This window comes from Lineus longissimus, chromosome 13 (genome assembly GCF_910592395.1).
Source record: "Lineus longissimus chromosome 13, tnLinLong1.2, whole genome shotgun sequence".
Taxonomy (NCBI): Eukaryota; Metazoa; Nemertea; class Pilidiophora; order Heteronemertea; family Lineidae; genus Lineus; species Lineus longissimus.
The window spans coordinates 7,392,955-7,412,654 of record NC_088320.1 but is presented as its reverse complement, the minus strand read 5'-3'; the positions used below and the strand labels follow the sequence as shown (position 1 = coordinate 7,412,654).

The window sequence follows — 19,700 nt, the reverse complement described above, 5'->3', positions numbered from 1 at the left end:
CGTCGGAATCATTTTAACTATTGCTAACAGTTGCAAATGCGAAAAGGGAATAGTTTGAGAACTTCCTACTTATGCGAACATACCGCCAACCGATGATACGAATGTAGACATCACAATGACACCTGTCACAGTTCTTATCCCAAGGCTAATCTCGTTCCAGGTCTTACTCAAACAAGGAAAAACAACAATCAAGACGAGATGGCTTCCCGACACTTCTAAAAAGCCTTTGATGCCTCACAACAAACTCCCGTTTAAAACTGGATCACTTCGTTAAAACTGACCTAAATCGCACTTTTGACGACGCGCAACGTACGCGCAAGTTGTGCTTCGCGCTTATCTCTCTATGTTTCGTGTAAGTGACATACGCACGACCTACGCCCTAGGTATCGCGCCAATGACGCGAATTTAGGGATGATAATTGTGATTCGGACTCTAGACTCAGTTGTGCTCAAGTGCACAGGGCTTGGCCCACTTCTTGTCCTACTTCACTTCTGACCTACATAAATCAGTATCACCAATTCCATATTATTGCCGATGACTACATTCTCTACAGGATTATACGATCTGTGGCCCAACAGCTTGCATTGCAGGAGGACGTCGACAACCTCGTCAAATGGGGCGCTGACTGGAGAATGTCATTCAATGTAATGAAATGTTACACTCTAGACATCGCATGGGAACCATCCATTGTTACGCGTTCATACACTCGTTGGAGACGTTTATCAAGAACTGCATTCACGTGGTCAACTTGATATAATAATCGAAGCAACGATGTCAATTCAACATGATTGTATACAGTTTACATCAATTTCAATCGATAACAAATTGTTTTTTTACACATTTACTGAACACATCAAAAACTTCACAGTCTGTGCAGGACGAAAAATGGAATCAAAAGTACTTCAAAGAATGAAATGAACGCATTAAATATAAGCAATTGAATGTTTGTTATGTAAATGTAGTGGTACTTTGATCAATATCATTAATTTTAACAGCCAATTCTTTGAACCTTTTTTTCTAAAGGGCGTGAAACATTGTAGATTGAAGCAAAAAACCCAAACAAACTAGATTGGTTCCATAAATTCGTCCAAATTTGGTGCCATCACGAAACAGATAGATACAAGGATGATACTTTTTCATCTCATAAAAGGACCATTGGTATTGTTAAGGGGAATATTACCAAGCTGTCGGCTGCCCAGTTACGTCCTTGAGTAGTTTCCATCACCAAATTGCAAAAAAAGGAAAAATTCAAAATTTGACTGAAATATCACGCTTTTCCGATGTTGATTCCGATTTGACCCGAGTTAACTCTCCATGCGTCGATCCTTTCCATGTGGAATGATGCACTTGTAAGGTGCTTCCTGGAGCCATGGATCTGATAAAAAAACCGACTGAGTGAGCGGTCCGAGTCGCCGGGTCAGCACTCGATGATTAGCTTTCAGGCCGGAGAAAATCATCGAGTGCTGAGTAATGAAGACCACTGTATCGAATGCCAACCAATCTCCATCATCTTGCCACAACCGAGATGGGATCTGTTCAATGCGTATTATGCTGGGGGCGGTCATGTCTCAAGTTAATGAACCGGTGTTAGATCGTTGAGTCTAGAGTATTGGAACGAATTTTCAATGCCAATAATAGTGTTATGGTTCCGGAGATATAGAGTATGTACAAAAATGCACGAAATTCTGATCAGAATATTTTTATTGCTTGCGCTAACATCAAGAGTGTAATAATATTGTCACGAATGCATCCCGTCGTGGTAGTTCACTCTACTCAACGCAAATGCTATCTTCACATTTTCCCGTGCTGCAGGACGGGCTATTGAAGCACTGCGACCCGACGGCCAACTTGCCACAACCGCTGTCTGGGCAACTGAAATATAAAAAAGGATAATATACTACAGAGAACAGACATACCAAACCAACGTGAACACAGGCGTCCTCCAACATCAGGTATTTTTATCGCTCATAAAAAAAACTTGAGCCCTGCCGAACTTGGCATGCTTTGGTGAGATATCTTGACCACTACATCACATGTGAATCACCCCCACTGTCCCTAAACCAGGCCTCTGTAATTAAAACATGAAACAATGCAGATGACAACATTAATGAGATATACAGAGCTGGTCAAACAATTATGCTGATCATTCAGTGCGTCTTCCCAATCCTTACACCAATTCTATACCATGTTTACTAGAAAAGTCTACATGAGGTGGATTCTTCTGTGTCAACAGAAAGGCGGAAACCTGCCAAGCTAACAGAGGCCGTCCGTACGTGTAACTGGTAGCATCACGTATAGGTTGAGATAGATATTTCTTTGTCCCGCAGTCTGGTTTGGCACTGGCTTTCTGAACACCACATCATCGTGAGTGTGATTCAATGTTAGCAGGGCTTTGTGCAAGTGTATTTAGAAAATATTAAAACGCCTCTCATGGGAAGATGGCCTTGGGACGCAAGCCAAGTCGCCGAAAACTAAAGAAGACGCAATTGGGTAATTGAAGGTAACCTCAAGAGAACCCATGGTTAAGGAACAACGGCAGACACCCCTGGGTAATAGCCCTCAACAAAGTTGTGCATGTAAGTCAGGCCGTCCACCTCACCGAGATTCCTCTCCTGGATAGTGCAGGGTGCTCTAACCAGCGCGCAGATGCTGGCCTTTGAAAATAAATATATCACAAAAAAAGCCAAAGTTTTTTGGTCATTGGTGAGTTACGTTACGCATATAATGTGTGTCCATATAATAAAGTAGACGACATTACATCATCGTTAGAAGAATCAAACACCACAACGTTTATTAACATTACTAAAAGGAGGTTGTCCTTTCATTGGCGTAAGTATTGATTATCTAGGGGGAAAACAGTCAGTAAATCAAAGCATTGACCTAGCCCGAAATTCCCCAGATTCCGTGCCACGTACTACGAAGATTGAACATGTACTCACTTTGTTGGGTATCTTCTCTTGCTCAGTCCCGCTTGAGTAGCAGTGAGCAACAGTGCAGCAACTATGAGGAGTACGAACACCTTCATTGTAGAATAGTTGGGGAAGTTTTATCAGTGTTGACGCTGGGCGAACATAATAAAAATGAAATTTGATGAAAAGGGGAGCAACCACTCCTGATTACTTAAGTTGAAAGGGATAACTTGGGCAAGGATGAAAATTCCCCTACCCACCATGATGAGGCAACACATAATGTCAGATCTGCCAGTTTTCCTGGGGGGGGGGGGGGGTGTGGCTTGGCGATTTAAGGTGAGCCATCTACTGTCATACTTTGGCAATAGACGACCAGTCTTCTTGAAACATGAATGCAAGTGTCGAATCCGCATCTTGGCTTCATTTAATTAGGACAACTCGACCGGGATTCGAACTTGCGACCCTGATCAAGTTATATGTCGACTACAGCCTCAACAACACCGAAGGCAATTTGAAAATGAAAAGGCCAGGGACCATGATGTTCACTGCGTAGACAACTGATGCTGGTTAAAAAACGTGCTATAATATATAGCCAAAAAGAAATGTTAAGCCATTTAATCTTTCTGACCTTAAAAAGTACGTCAAATCAAACACCCGTATGATTAGTGATGTTTCATTGCTTGGAGTACCTAGCATAAAAATTATATCGAAAACGAGTCACTTACAAGCGAGCTATCAGGTTTTCACATTTTGTCAAACGTTACAAAAAGGCATTAAATGGAGTGAAGCCGACGAACATCGATCTTTCGTTTCAAAATATGGCAGCAACGGTAGAACTTTAAAGGCGTTGCGTTGAGTCGCATGGTTTCGACGAGCGCAGGTTTTAAATATTTTACGCGTCTACTCCATCAAAGACAGGAACAATATTTTGGATTAAAATGTGTCCAGATTATGTGTCGACTGTTTACTTAACAAGCCTGGCGGCGACTGAGATCACGTAGGGGCGTGGCTTTGGTTGTGGGTGTGGAAGGAGGGGTCTGTAGGCTTGTTGATACCATTTAGCAATGAATCTGTTGTCTAATCTCATGCCTGGGGAAACCGATAAAGGCTAAAAATAGAATGGGTCAGAAATGACGGTTTTCCCCCTTAAAATGGCCTTAACATTTTTCAAAAACAGCCCAGAAACTATACAATCATTCGTTACAATTGTTTAGCTGAATTCGTTACCAGAAAAATATATAATTCGCATAAAATTCTATCTGACACACATTTTTCGTTCATCAAACCGTCCTGGAATTTTGGGATTCTCCGACAAGCCAAAAATGGATTTGCTAGAAGAACAACGGATTTCCCCTTTTAAAACCGCATTTACATTCATCAGATACACTCCACAAACTATACAGTAACGCATAAACATAAGATATAACCATTCATCAACTAAAACAATTATGTGATTCTATTTCAAACGACTTATCGTTGACGAAAGGAACTAGGTGACAGATTTTCTTACCTATTATAATGGACACTTACGTGATCCAATATTTTAATGGACTTAACTTTCATTATAAACTTAATTGACCCATTCCAGGATGTGACGAATGCAGCAATAAATGCGCTCCGACAGGGTCTCGATCAAAAGGACACGAGCACGGGCGCGGACCCACCTTGGGAATGTCCAGAATTACGCCCAAAACAATCAAGGCACAGCATAATTACGTCATAAGTACACATTAAACGATTACGTAGTTCGTTCGCAATTTTGATCCATGAAGAGAGCAAATTTGTTGCAAAAAACGCGCGTCTGAATACCGCACAGTATGGACCTGATTCTCTAGTCATCACTATCTCTAGTCATGACCGCGCAGCATACGCTTGAATAAAGCTTACGTTCTTCCGTGAAGGGTCCTGATAGGTCGCGTATACACGTCACAAGAACACACAAACACACAAATAGAAAATACTGCAAGTGTCGGCATGTTCGTGTTTAAAATGACTTTACGCTCAAGATTGTAATAACATTTTGCTAAAAAATTGCAAATTCAACAATATGTCAGTGTTAGATAATACTCACAGTTAGAATTCGGTTGACGCAAAATGGATGTATCAAGTGTACATGTTGTTTTCGATATTTATAGTGTCTCCAACCCAAATTCCTGGCTCGCAGCTGTTACTCCTCACGACTTGCAAGAATTTTAAGTAATTTTTTTAAAAGGATTATTGCAACGTTGAGCAGAGGAAATTCGTCTCGGAATTGACAGTGGCTTCTGTACAACCTGTCACTGCAATACGTTACATCTCTGACAAATCACTGGCAGTAAAAAAAGGTACTTGATGGCGATCGATACTAAAGTGCTATAAAATTTAAAGACCTACGCCGTTCGTTAAATTTGAAATTTTTAATTGGATTTGAAAGTGTCAAACTGTGAAAATAGATAATGGGTAAAAATGTCAAAGGGATACAAACTCTATAAATACATGTACTAAGTTTCAGCCAATGCGGAGGCATAATTACTGCTCTCCGGCATTGTGAATAACTGCATTTCTATTTTCCTGGACCACCAGTAATTACGAACGGCGTACCCCTTCAAAGCAGTGTGTGTGTGTGGGGGGGGGGGGGGAGCCTCCTCCTCTTCGCTTACATATACTGTTAAACATGTATCTTGGCACACACATCTACACTATTCAAACGTTGTCATCGCTAAAGAGTCGGGAGGGGGGACCCTCCTCCTATTCGACATATACTTTAAAACATGTATCCAGAACTATTAAGGTGGCAGGATCCGGAAGCGGTGGGCGTTGTGGTTCTGAGTGTGAGGGGGTATACTGGTGTCTGTTGACTGTGCTTTAAGAGAGACTGGGCATGATGCCAATCTATGTTGACTGTGCTTTAAGAGAGACTGGGCATGATGCCAATCTATGTTGACTGTGCTTTAAGAGAGAGTAGGCATGATGCCAGTCTCTCTTAATGCACAGGCAACAGACATGTGGTTTCAGTATTAGGTCTTTCATTTTTGCAATGCGAAAATGTAAGCAATTTTGGTTAGGTCCGTCATAACATAGAGTGACTCAACCACTCTCTTGATCACAGCGGCCGCCTCAGCGCCACTACGCGGGGCCAAATGGTATTAGGCTAAGTAGCTTCACGCGACATGCACCATTCTGGGAAAACTCAATGTGGAAGTATGTTCATTAGCATAATCTGTTCTTAGCTCCAGCTCGAAGTAATCTTGCGCAGTGTTTCTTTGGCCCGGATACATTGTGGTGGAAATCGTCTAGGTCTGGTACAATGAACGCCTGGCTTGCGCCAGACTAATAAGTGAAGAAGGCCTGGCTGCAAGAGACTACTTTGCAGAGACTCTGTGACGTAGGCATATACTTTTTACAATTAAAAATGCTCTCAAAAGACGATAAGGAATGATTATTTATTAACATTTCATGAACTATATACCTACTGATTATAACTTTACATAAATAGGTTGGCGTTAGGTCGCGTGCTTTTCTTTCCTCGTGACAATTATACAGCAAAATAGTTACAACCCCATAATCGCGCTATAAGTCCATAATGATATCACGGTGACCCATTATTAATATTTCGCCAGCTTCGCTATTTTGCCGCTACGCGGCGCGTTGGGTCATTGCGTTTAGGCATACACAACCAAACTCTTTAAACATTGTCATCACTAAAGAGTGACAGCATCTGGTGCCTCTATCGCGCTATATTGTCCCGTGAGCGCTTACGGCTTGATGCCCGTCATTTTGTAAGTAGAACATATCAAGAACGTGACTTTGGGATGCTTGGAGTTCGTTTGGCCGACCCAAGACCAGGATATTTGGTGCGATGGTCAGCATCTATAACGCAGGGAATACCACGGATGCGTCAGCAACGATTTGAAAATTAGAACAGGAGTTGCAAGCCAATAGTAGCAACAAGCGGCCGTCTGCATGTTTGTATGGGGTATGTCGGAGCAGGCAAGAGGTAGGCCTTTGTCATAATTCATCCCGATTCATCTTAGCCAGCGACAAATTAAACATACACCAGATAACATTATTGAATAAGGTTTAGCATCTTTATTGACCAAGAAAAGGGCCGAAGCAGAGTATTATTGGCCCTTAACTTGAGATACAGAAGATAATAAACTAAAAATATGGTCAGCAGCTAACAAGAGAAATAAGACAAATACATATGCAGTAAATACATTGTACAAACACGGTGATAATGATGGTTTTGATAGATTTTCATCCTGTTCAAGCAATAGCATGCCGCGAAGTTACTATTTATAGCTCACAAGATCATTTACATAAGATATTGATGACGTTTTAGTCACGTGACAGGCGGACATCGACACTTGTTTCTACGCATTTGAGCTTATTCCAAAGTAAATTATCTTTGACCCTGCATTGTTTTTAGCATGAATGATACCATAGAGTCAGAGAGAGAAATATTCAGAACAATTATGTAGTATTTCCAACACTCGGACATGTGCCAGATTGAATCTAACTGCCCAAGTTAGAAAGACTGAATCCATTACGAAATCGCATTTTGTCCGACATTGCCTGTAATTCAGCGATGGGGAAATAGAGGGCAGCAGCTGCAGTGACGTCATATTCGCGGAATGCTATTTCTCGATGAAGCAAGTACAACATGTCGTAAAATGATAAAATGAAATGGATTACCATGTGCATGATGTGTGTACATTACAGAACACAGAATGCATGATCTAAAGTTATTGTAACAGTATAGTACTATTATAAGGTCGGGCCGAAACAAGAAAACTGCGGCAGTGTAGTGTCCTTGGGGTAAATGGGCTGCTGCGTGAAAACGGGGCTGATTTTTTCCAATTCGGAGATACATGATTGTATACATGTACATGAATAAAGATCTTAAGCTTTCATCATACATCATCCAGAAATAAGCAGTACAGAGGAGAAAATGTCAAAATCAATGCACTACGTGAAAGTACTAAATGAAAACATACAAAAAATTAGTTCGTAACCATGGTTTCTAACATGTAAAAATTCTCGATCTTGGGTCCCGAAATAAGATACAAGAAACTTCAAGCTTGGAAGATATCGGCCGAGTAGTTTTCGCACAGGAGCCCTGGAGGAGCAATTTTCCTTATCAGATTTTCCAAACGGATTCAGATGTTCTGGCACCAGCACCCGATGTTAACTGTTTTCCCTTGCATCCCCGAATTAGGATCGCCAAAGCGACGAAGACGGAAAATATGACAACTGAAGAAACAGCAATGGCTGCATAGTAGACATATTGCGTGATGCTGTCAGGTGGAATAATCGAGCTACTTGGCGTAAATGGTGAACTCCTTGTTTTGTAAATTTGCAGCGAGGGCGATTCTTTTGCAGGCTGCTGCTCTGTTGCCCTTGGTACCGACTGTGGTGACACTGTCCGTGGACTGCATCCAAACACAGACGGATGAAACTTCAGTACTTTCTTTCCCAGCATCTCAGACGGTGCGGCACACTTCAAGCGACTGGCGTGTACCATCAGATCTCTGTTTGCGCGAAACCATGAAGTTATTCCTTGTAAAGCACAGTTGCAGTGGAAAGGATTCTCTAACAATATGACGTTTTCAAGATTATCTAGTCTTGTGAACGTTTCACTTGCCAGAGTGGCAATTTTATTCGAAGAGATGTCAATATCGTTCACTTCAGTCAATCCCCAAAACGCATCTTCCGCAACAGCCGTGATCCTGTTATTGTCGAGGTAAAGAAATTTGAGGGCCGCGAGTCCCCTGAATGTACCTTGCCTTAGTTCTGTAATGTTATTCAAGCGGAGAATGAGTGAATTTAAGTTAAACAGCCCCTTAAATGTATCCTTTGTCAGTGATGTTATCTTGTTTCTGGTCAAATCTAAGCGTGGCAGCTTTCTAAGACCTCGGAATGCCCCTTTCTCTATGACCCGGATGTTGCTCTCTGTCAGGTCAAGGTGTTGAAGGTTGCCAATGCCAACAAACATATCCTCTGCGAGAACTGTGATTTGATTTCCCTTCAGATATAAATATTTTAGCTTTCGAAGACCTAGGAATGTCCCCTTTTCGATTGTACGGACGTTGCTCTCGCGGAGGTCAAGAATTTTGAGAGTGCTAAGACCAACAAACGAACCCTCCGCGAGACTTGTGATTTGGTTACCGTTCAAATATAACTTTGCCACCATCCCAAGATCGCGGAATGACCCTTTCTCTATTATCTGGATGTCGTTTTCGCTGAGTTTAAGCCATCTTAGATTATGGAGACCATCAAACAAACCTTCCCGTAGGATATTTATGGAATTGGATTCCATCGTAAGGCTTATGAGATTAGCTAGGCCTATGAATACACCTTGCCTCATTGCTGTAATGTTGTTCTGCTGGAGCAAAAGATTTTCTAAATTAGGTATCCCCTTAAATGTACCCTCCGTAAGTGTCGTGATTTTGTTTTCACCCATGTATAACTTTGACAGCTTCCCAAGTCCACGGAATGAACCCTTCTCTATCATCTTGATGTTGCACTTCCTGACATCAAGATGTCTAAGGTTGTCTAACCCGTCAAACGAACCTTCCACTAAGACGTTCAGCGCATTATTCTTCATCAGAAGGCCCTGTAGCTTCCTTAGGCCGCCTATGAATACACCCGGCCTCAGTTCTGAGATCTTGTTCGAGTTGAGGTAAAGCCTTTCTAAGTTATAAAGACCCTCAAATGTACCCTTCGTTAGACCATTGATTTTGTTGCTATTGAGAACTAAATCTAATACATTCCCAAGACCATGAAATGTCCCATTCTCCATCGCTCGGATGTTGTTTATGCGGAGGTCAAGAAGCTTGAGTTTGTGGAGACCTACAAAAGACCATTTCGGTAAGACCTTCAGCTTATTCTTTGTCAGTGAAATGGATATGACATTACCTAGGCCTGAGAATGCACCTTGCCTTAGTGATGTTATGGAAGTCTTGAAAAGGGTAATGTTTTTTAAGCGGAAGCTGAGTGAATCATTGTGAAAACCCCCCTCAATTGTATCCTTTGTCAGTGATGTTATCTTGTTTTTGGACAAATCTAAATATGGCAGCTTTCGAAGACCTCGGAATGCCCCTTTCTCTATGACCCGGATATTGTTCTCTTCCAGGGAACGGCTTCGAAGGTTGCCAATGCCAAGAAACATACCCTCTGCGAGAACTTTGATTTTATTCCACCACAGATATAAACGTTTTAGCTTTCCAAGACCTCGGAATGTCCCCACCTCAATTGCTTGGACGTTGTTTTTGCTGAGGTCAAGACTTTCAAGGTTATCTAGGCCAACAAACGAATTCTCTACGAGAACTGTGATTTTATTTCCCTTCATATATAATTGCAATAGCTTTCCAAGACCTAGGAATGTCCCCTTCTCGATTGTACGGACGTTGCTCTTGCGGAGGTCAAGACTTATGAGGCTGCTAAGGCCAACAAACGAACCCTCCGCGAGACTTGTGATTTGGTTACCGTTCAAATATAACTCTGCCACCATCCCAAGATCGCGGAATGACCCTTTCTCTATTACCTGGATGTCGTTTTCGCTGAGTTTAAGCCATCTTAGATTATGGAGACCATCAAACAAACCTTCCGGTAGGACATTTATGGAATTGGATTCCATCGTAAGGCTTATGAGATTAGCAAGGCCCATGAATACACCTTGCCTTATTGCTGTAATGTTGTTCTGCTCGAGCACAAGATTTTCTAAATTAGGTATCCCCTTAAATGTACCCTCCGTAAGTGTCGTGATTTTGTTTGCACCCATGTATAACTTTGACAGCTTCCCAAGTCCACGGAATGAACTCTTCTCTATCATCTTGATGTTACACTTGCTGACATCAAGAAATCTAAGGTTGTCTAACCCGTCAAACGAACCTTCCACTAAGACGTTCAGCGCATTATAACTCATCCGAAGGTTCTTCAGCTTCCTTAGGCCGCCTATGAATACACCCGGCCTCAGTTCTGAGATCTTGTTCCAGTTGAGGTAAAGACTTTCTAAGTTATAAAGACCCTCAAATGTACCCTTCGTTAGACCATTGATTTCGTTGCTACGGAGAACTAAATCTAATACATTCCCAAGACCATGAAATGTCCCATTCTCCATCGCTCGGATGTTGTTTATGCTGAGGTCAAGAAGCTTGAGGTTGTCGACACCTACAAATGACCATTTCGGTAAAACCTTCAGCTTATTCTTTATCAGTGAAATGGATGTGACATTACCTAGGCCTAAGAATGCACCTTGCCTTAGTGTTGTTATGGAAGTATTGAAAAGATGAAGATGTTTCAGATTACCTAGTCCGTCAAATGTTCCATTCGTCAACACTGTCATGTTGTTATCATTGATTGTAAGCAGTTGAAGGTTAGCAAGTCCGATAAAGGCACCTGGGGTGATCGATTCAATCGTATTGTTATCTAAGGTGAGTTTGGTGAGACTTTTAAGTCCTTCAAACGAACCTACCGTTAGGACCTTCACATTATTCCCTGGCATCGAAAGGTTCCTGAGCTTATCTAGACCTATGAATGCACCTCGTTTTAGTGATGCGATGCGATTATTGTACGGAAAAAGTTCCTTTAGATTTCCAAGTCCTTTAAATGTTCCCTTCGCTAACACTGTAATGTTGTTTGAATTAATCAAAAGTTTTTGGAGTTTAACAAGTCCGATGAAGGTGCCTGGAGTGATATATTCAATCCCACACTCAACCAAGTTTAGTGCATCAAGATTTCCAAGTCCTTCAAACGATCTCTCCGTTAAGACCTTCATATTAGTTCCCTGCAGCCAAAGGCGCGTAAGATTATCTAAGCCTTGGAATGCACCTCGCTTTACTGTTTCGATGTGATTATTGCTAAGACCAAGATATGTCAAATTGCTCAGTCCTTCAAAGGTTTTTTTCATTAATACCGAAAAGTTGTTTGACTTGATCGAAAGCTCCGAGAGGTTAGGAAGTCCGGCGAAAGCGCCTGGCGTGATAGATTCAATTCCGCTTGCGACCAGTCCCAGTGTCCTTAGATTTCCAAGTCCACGGAATGCTTGTTTGGGAAGAACCGCGATGTTAGCTTGGTCGAGCGTGAGCTTCAGCAAGTTGGGAAGAGACCTAAAAGCCCCCGGAACAATATCAACAATATTACAGTTGCTTATTGTAAGCCCTGTCATATTTGAAACATACGGAAAGGAATGTTCAGTCAGGTTTTCAGGAGCGCATTTTGAGACACCATAATCCAAGCAGGTACATGTTATTTTGACTTCCTCAATTTCGTCATCAAGTGTTCTAAGGGTAGAGATACTATCGGCCAAGGAAGACGCAGAGCAGACCGCATAACTCCGTGTTCGCGTCCAAGGGTTGCGCTCTGGGTTGCAGCTTGTCTTTCTAGGGGTTGTCTTTGGCAGTCCTTGTGACTCAATGGTGCATACTGACACGACAAGCCATACGAGTGTGATATGGAGACAGCAACGTACATGTCCATTCACCTGGAAAAAAACCCAGCAAACGCAAGGTAAAGTACAGGGGCGTAGCTCTGGGACAATTGTAGCACCTACGTACTGTAGTATACAGAAAATCTTCGCGGTACATATTCTTCGCGACTGCCAAACGATGGACATATTCATGAGAGTATATTTTTGCCAGTTAAGGACATTATAATAAAAATAATACCGGGTATGTTGTTTATTTTGAAATAGGCTTTTAGTGTGTTGTTGTAATACTCGCGTCTAACTGTGTCGAGTAATTATCCTTTATGATTATATGGCACACAAGTACGGGTATTAATTAGGCCAAAGTCGTTCAAGAGGGCAATTTGAGTTGATCATGAATAATTATGATAGATGCCTCTGTTGAAACATGGCAAAAATGACGTAGAATTATGGCTGATAATTCTTAACTATCTGGATTTAGAACGAACCACACTTTAGAGTGTAAATTCACTATGAGCAAATGAAGCCTCGTTTTGAATTAGGCGTAACCGCTTGGGTTGGTGCAAAATGTGGAAGCTGTCAAAAAGCATTTAAAACCACATTTTTCGTTGATTAGACCTCGGTTCTGCCTCGATTTTGGTCTATATTTTAGCTCCACCCTTGCGGTTTGGGTGAGACAACCAATACCTCTAGTGAGGTATCAATTCCTTAAGCAAGATGTGTTGGTTACAGAATATTTTGGCGAGAATGACAACGTCGCAAAATTCGCGAAAAGAATAACATTGGAGCTCTGGAGCACGAACTACTGGCCGGATTTTATTCAAGAAAGTTTGGTTTTTAATCTGGGGCTCGATCAAAATCAAACAGCATTTTTAGGGTAAAGGATTGTCAGTGCAAAAATAAAAGTTTCTCCAGCGAAGACAAATGGTAATTTTGGAGGTCACCTGGATGGGTGATATTTTATTTCTGGTTATTTCTTATTTATACTTACCACATGTGTAGGTGGACACGAAAAATTAGTAACCTGAAGATTTCACCAGCTTTTTCGAAAAAAAACCCTTAAAGAACGGAAAATGAATTAATCCAATAAACTACGCCAATGTGCAAAAATATTACTAAAAGGTAAATATCTAATTTGAAGTTTGATTCTTGTTGTTCTTGGACTCCAAACGGAAGAAGCCCGACCAGCAGTCTCCACTCCAGACCCCAAAACGATGCGGACAGAACATCTTACTTCGAATGAACTATACAATAGTGGCCATTAATAGTAAAACAATCTCACGCAAGGACGTTTTTTTACAAGTTTTAGGCAAAGTCTGAAAACTGACTAACCAAAGCATCAACACACTACACTTTTCATTCTTGAGTATCTTATTCATTGAGCTAATCTTACTGCACTCCAAAATAAAAAGCACAAAACCTTTATTTTCAATAATCAAAAACTCTAGCAGTATCTAGTGTGCCTTGATGTAGTTTCAAAACAGGGTGAACGGCTTTCACATGGTGGCAGCGGGTTCACATCAGGTTCTCGGCTTCTGTTTACCGCAGTCCTCAACGCACCCCACTATCCCCTTTAACATTCATTCGATTATTTGTTACGGGCGTTACATACCTTCATGTTTGTATCTGGTATCCCACTGCGTTCAATCACCATGAAGTATCCATAAAGTCACTCACGTCTACTAAATATAAGTAGCTTATATGAACAAGGCCAACTGCGTCCTGTGTGAAGTAAATCTATGACGACGTACTTTTGCAATTAATTGAGATTCACTCGTGATACAATCAGTTGGCAAAAACAAACCCGCATCAATCAGTGATAAATAACGCGAATGAGAACATTTGCCACAATAATTATGAGCACTTATGATCATATAAAAATCGTCAGAATTACAATTACCCACAATCAAAATCTAACAAGAAGGAAAACGTCGGAATCATTTTAACTATTGCTAACAGTTGCAAATGCGAAAAGGGAATAGTTTGAGAACTTCCTACTTATGCGAACATACCGCCAACCGATGATACGAATGTAGACATCACAATGACACCTGTCACAGTTCTTATCCCAAGGCTAATCTCGTTCCAGGTCTTACTCAAACAAGGAAAAACAACAATCAAGACGAGATGGCTTCCCGACACTTCTAAAAAGCCTTTGATGCCTCACAACAAACTCCCGTTTAAAACTGGATCACTTCGTTAAAACTGACCTAAATCGCACTTTTGACGACGCGCAACGTACGCGCAAGTTGTGCTTCGCGCTTATCTCTCTATGTTTCGTGTAAGTGACATACGCACGACCTACGCCCTAGGTATCGCGCCAATGACGCGAATTTAGGGATGATAATTGTGATTCGGACTCTAGACTCAGTTGTGCTCAAGTGCACAGGGCTTGGCCCACTTCTTGTCCTACTTCACTTCTGACCTACATAAATCAGTATCACCAATTCCATATTATTGCCGATGACTACATTCTCTACAGGATTATACGATCTGTGGCCCAACAGCTTGCATTGCAGGAGGACGTCGACAACCTCGTCAAATGGGGCGCTGACTGGAGAATGTCATTCAATGTAATGAAATGTTACACTCTAGACATCGCATGGGAACCATCCATTGTTACGCGTTCATACACTCGTTGGAGACGTTTATCAAGAACTGCATTCACGTGGTCAACTTGATATAATAATCGAAGCAACGATGTCAATTCAACATGATTGTATACAGTTTACATCAATTTCAATCGATAACAAATTGTTTTTTTACACATTTACTGAACACATCAAAAACTTCACAGTCTGTGCAGGACGAAAAATGGAATCAAAAGTACTTCAAAGAATGAAATGAACGCATTAAATATAAGCAATTGAATGTTTGTTATGTAAATGTAGTGGTACTTTGATCAATATCATTAATTTTAACAGCCAATTCTTTGAACCTTTTTTTCTAAAGGGCGTGAAACATTGTAGATTGAAGCAAAAAACCCAAACAAACTAGATTGGTTCCATAAATTCGTCCAAATTTGGTGCCATCACGAAACAGATAGATACAAGGATGATACTTTTTCATCTCATAAAAGGACCATTGGTATTGTTAAGGGGAATATTACCAAGCTGTCGGCTGCCCAGTTACGTCCTTGAGTAGTTTCCATCACCAAATTGCAAAAAAAGGAAAAATTCAAAATTTGACTGAAATATCACGCTTTTCCGATGTTGATTCCGATTTGACCCGAGTTAACTCTCCATGCGTCGATCCTTTCCATGTGGAATGATGCACTTGTAAGGTGCTTCCTGGAGCCATGGATCTGATAAAAAAACCGACTGAGTGAGCGGTCCGAGTCGCCGGGTCAGCACTCGATGATTAGCTTTCAGGCCGGAGAAAATCATCGAGTGCTGAGTAATGAAGACCACTGTATCGAATGCCAACCAATCTCCATCATCTTGCCACAACCGAGATGGGATCTGTTCAATGCGTATTATGCTGGGGGCGGTCATGTCTCAAGTTAATGAACCGGTGTTAGATCGTTGAGTCTAGAGTATTGGAACGAATTTTCAATGCCAATAATAGTGTTATGGTTCCGGAGATATAGAGTATGTACAAAAATGCACGAAATTCTGATCAGAATATTTTTATTGCTTGCGCTAACATCAAGAGTGTAATAATATTGTCACGAATGCATCCCGTCGTGGTAGTTCACTCTACTCAACGCAAATGCTATCTTCACATTTTCCCGTGCTGCAGGACGGGCTATTGAAGCACTGCGACCCGACGGCCAACTTGCCACAACCGCTGTCTGGGCAACTGAAATATAAAAAAGGATAATATACTACAGAGAACAGACATACCAAACCAACGTGAACACAGGCGTCCTCCAACATCAGGTATTTTTATCGCTCATAAAAAAAACTTGAGCCCTGCCGAACTTGGCATGCTTTGGTGAGATATCTTGACCACTACATCACATGTGAATCACCCCCACTGTCCCTAAACCAGGCCTCTGTAATTAAAACATGAAACAATGCAGATGACAACATTAATGAGATATACAGAGCTGGTCAAACAATTATGCTGATCATTCAGTGCGTCTTCCCAATCCTTACACCAATTCTATACCATGTTTACTAGAAAAGTCTACATGAGGTGGATTCTTCTGTGTCAACAGAAAGGCGGAAACCTGCCAAGCTAACAGAGGCCGTCCGTACGTGTAACTGGTAGCATCACGTATAGGTTGAGATAGATATTTCTTTGTCCCGCAGTCTGGTTTGGCACTGGCTTTCTGAACACCACATCATCGTGAGTGTGATTCAATGTTAGCAGGGCTTTGTGCAAGTGTATTTAGAAAATATTAAAACGCCTCTCATGGGAAGATGGCCTTGGGACGCAAGCCAAGTCGCCGAAAACTAAAGAAGACGCAATTGGGTAATTGAAGGTAACCTCAAGAGAACCCATGGTTAAGGAACAACGGCAGACACCCCTGGGTAATAGCCCTCAACAAAGTTGTGCATGTAAGTCAGGCCGTCCACCTCACCGAGATTCCTCTCCTGGATAGTGCAGGGTGCTCTAACCAGCGCGCAGATGCTGGCCTTTGAAAATAAATATATCACAAAAAAAGCCAAAGTTTTTTGGTCATTGGTGAGTTACGTTACGCATATAATGTGTGTCCATATAATAAAGTAGACGACATTACATCATCGTTAGAAGAATCAAACACCACAACGTTTATTAACATTACTAAAAGGAGGTTGTCCTTTCATTGGCGTAAGTATTGATTATCTAGGGGGAAAACAGTCAGTAAATCAAAGCATTGACCTAGCCCGAAATTCCCCAGATTCCGTGCCACGTACTACGAAGATTGAACATGTACTCACTTTGTTGGGTATCTTCTCTTGCTCAGTCCCGCTTGAGTAGCAGTGAGCAACAGTGCAGCAACTATGAGGAGTACGAACACCTTCATTGTAGAATAGTTGGGGAAGTTTTATCAGTGTTGACGCTGGGCGAACATAATAAAAATGAAATTTGATGAAAAGGGGAGCAACCACTCCTGATTACTTAAGTTGAAAGGGATAACTTGGGCAAGGATGAAAATTCCCCTACCCACCATGATGAGGCAACACATAATGTCAGATCTGCCAGTTTTCCTGGGGGGGGGGGGGGGGCTGGCTTGGCGATTTAAGGTGAGCCATCTACTGTCATACTTTGGCAATAGACGACCAGTCTTCTTGAAACATGAATGCAAGTGTCGAATCCGCATCTTGGCTTCATTTAATTAGGACAACTCGACCGGGATTCGAACTTGCGACCCTGATCAAGTTATATGTCGACTACAGCCTCAACAACACCGAAGGCAATTTGAAAATGAAAAGGCCAGGGACCATGATGTTCACTGCGTAGACAACTGATGCTGGTTAAAAAACGTGCTATAATATATAGCCAAAAAGAAATGTTAAGCCATTTAATCTTTCTGACCTTAAAAAGTACGTCAAATCAAACACCCGTATGATTAGTGATGTTTCATTGCTTGGAGTACCTAGCATAAAAATTATATCGAAAACGAGTCACTTACAAGCGAGCTATCAGGTTTTCACATTTTGTCAAACGTTACAAAAAGGCATTAAATGGAGTGAAGCCGACGAACATCGATCTTTCGTTTCAAAATATGGCAGCAACGGTAGAACTTTAAAGGCGTTGCGTTGAGTCGCATGGTTTCGACGAGCGCAGGTTTTAAATATTTTACGCGTCTACTCCATCAAAGACAGGAACAATATTTTGGATTAAAATGTGTCCAGATTATGTGTCGACTGTTTACTTAACAAGCCTGGCGGCGACTGAGATCACGTAGGGGCGTGGCTTTGGTTGTGGGTGTGGAAGGAGGGGTCTGTAGGCTTGTTGATACCATTTAGCAATGAATCTGTTGTCTAATCTCATGCCTGGGGAAACCGATAAAGGCTAAAAATAGAATGGGTCAGAAATGACGGTTTTCCCCCTTAAAATGGCCTTAACATTTTTCAAAAACAGCCCAGAAACTATACAATCATTCGTTACAATTGTTTAGCTGAATTCGTTACCAGAAAAATATATAATTCGCATAAAATTCTATCTGACACACATTTTTCGTTCATCAAACCGTCCTGGAATTTTGGGATTCTCCGACAAGCCAAAAATGGATTTGCTAGAAGAACAACGGATTTCCCCTTTTAAAACCGCATTTACATTCATCAGATACACTCCACAAACTATACAGTAACGCATAAACATAAGATATAACCATTCATCAACTAAAACAATTATGTGATTCTATTTCAAACGACTTATCGTTGACGAAAGGAACTAGGTGACAGATTTTCTTACCTATTATAATGGACACTTACGTGATCCAATATTTTAATGGACTTAACTTTCATTATAAACTTAATTGACCCATTCCAGGATGTGACGAATGCAGCAATAAATGCGCTCCGACAGGGTCTCGATCAAAAGGACACGAGCACGGGCGCGGACCCACCTTGGGAATGTCCAGAATTACGCCCAAAACAATCAAGGCACAGCATAATTACGTCATAAGTACACATTAAACGATTACGTAGTTCGTTCGCAATTTTGATCCATGAAGAGAGCAAATTTGTTGCAAAAAACGCGCGTCTGAATACCGCACAGTATGGACCTGATTCTCTAGTCATCACTATCTCTAGTCATGACCGCGCAGCATACGCTTGAATAAAGCTTACGTTCTTCCGTGAAGGGTCCTGATAGGTCGCGTATACACGTCACAAGAACACACAAACACACAAATAGAAAATACTGCAAGTGTCGGCATGTTCGTGTTTAAAATGACTTTACGCTCAAGATTGTAATAACATTTTGCTAAAAAATTGCAAATTCAACAATATGTCAGTGTTAGATAATACTCACAGTTAGAATTCGGTTGACGCAAAATGGATGTATCAAGTGTACATGTTGTTTTCGATATTTATAGTGTCTCCAACCCAAATTCCTGGCTCGCAGCTGTTACTCCTCACGACTTGCAAGAATTTTAAGTAATTTTTTTAAAAGGATTATTGCAACGTTGAGCAGAGGAAATTCGTCTCGGAATTGACAGTGGCTTCTGTACAACCTGTCACTGCAATACGTTACATCTCTGACAAATCACTGGCAGTAAAAAAAGGTACTTGATGGCGATCGATACTAAAGTGCTATAAAATTTAAAGACCTACGCCGTTCGTTAAATTTGAAATTTTTAATTGGATTTGAAAGTGTCAAACTGTGAAAATAGATAATGGGTAAAAATGTCAAAGGGATACAAACTCTATAAATACATGTACTAAGTTTCAGCCAATGCGGAGGCATAATTACTGCTCTCCGGCATTGTGAATAACTGCATTTCTATT

The 19,700-nt window shown here is 41.3% G+C and overlaps 1 protein-coding gene and 2 long non-coding RNA genes across 3 annotated transcripts; all 3 read right to left on the bottom strand.

Moving 5' to 3' along the window:
• Positions 1-1,683: 1,683 nt before the first annotated feature.
• Positions 1,684-5,088, bottom strand: LOC135497824 (uncharacterized). The gene is made up of 3 exons (XR_010448960.1): positions 4,981-5,088; positions 2,940-3,061; positions 1,684-1,872 (listed from the first exon to the last, which is right to left on the bottom strand). It is a non-coding gene; the product is annotated as an uncharacterized LOC135497824 (long non-coding RNA).
• A 1,278-nt stretch (positions 5,089-6,366) lies between these two features.
• On the bottom strand, positions 6,367-14,167 carry LOC135497822 (slit homolog 3 protein-like). Its single transcript, XM_064787762.1, has 2 exons — positions 13,928-14,167; positions 6,367-12,372 (listed from the first exon to the last, which is right to left on the bottom strand). Exons 1-2 carry the CDS (start codon positions 13,967-13,969, stop codon positions 8,029-8,031), a joined length of 4,386 nt encoding a protein of 1,461 aa, XP_064643832.1. The 5' UTR covers positions 13,970-14,167; the 3' UTR covers positions 6,367-8,028.
• A 1,760-nt stretch (positions 14,168-15,927) lies between these two features.
• Positions 15,928-19,332, bottom strand: LOC135498046 (uncharacterized). The gene is made up of 3 exons (XR_010448995.1): positions 19,225-19,332; positions 17,184-17,305; positions 15,928-16,116 (listed from the first exon to the last, which is right to left on the bottom strand). It is a non-coding gene; the product is annotated as an uncharacterized LOC135498046 (long non-coding RNA).
• Positions 19,333-19,700: the final 368 nt, after the last annotated feature.

Coding starts and splice junctions, on each gene's coding strand:
- LOC135497822 (XM_064787762.1), bottom strand. CDS start 13,969: ATGGTGATTGAACGCAGTGGGATACCAGATACAAACATGAAG. Junction 12,373..13,927: donor TACCAGATACAAACATGAAG/GTATGTAACGCC, acceptor GTTTTTTTCCAG/GTGAATGGACATGTACGTTG.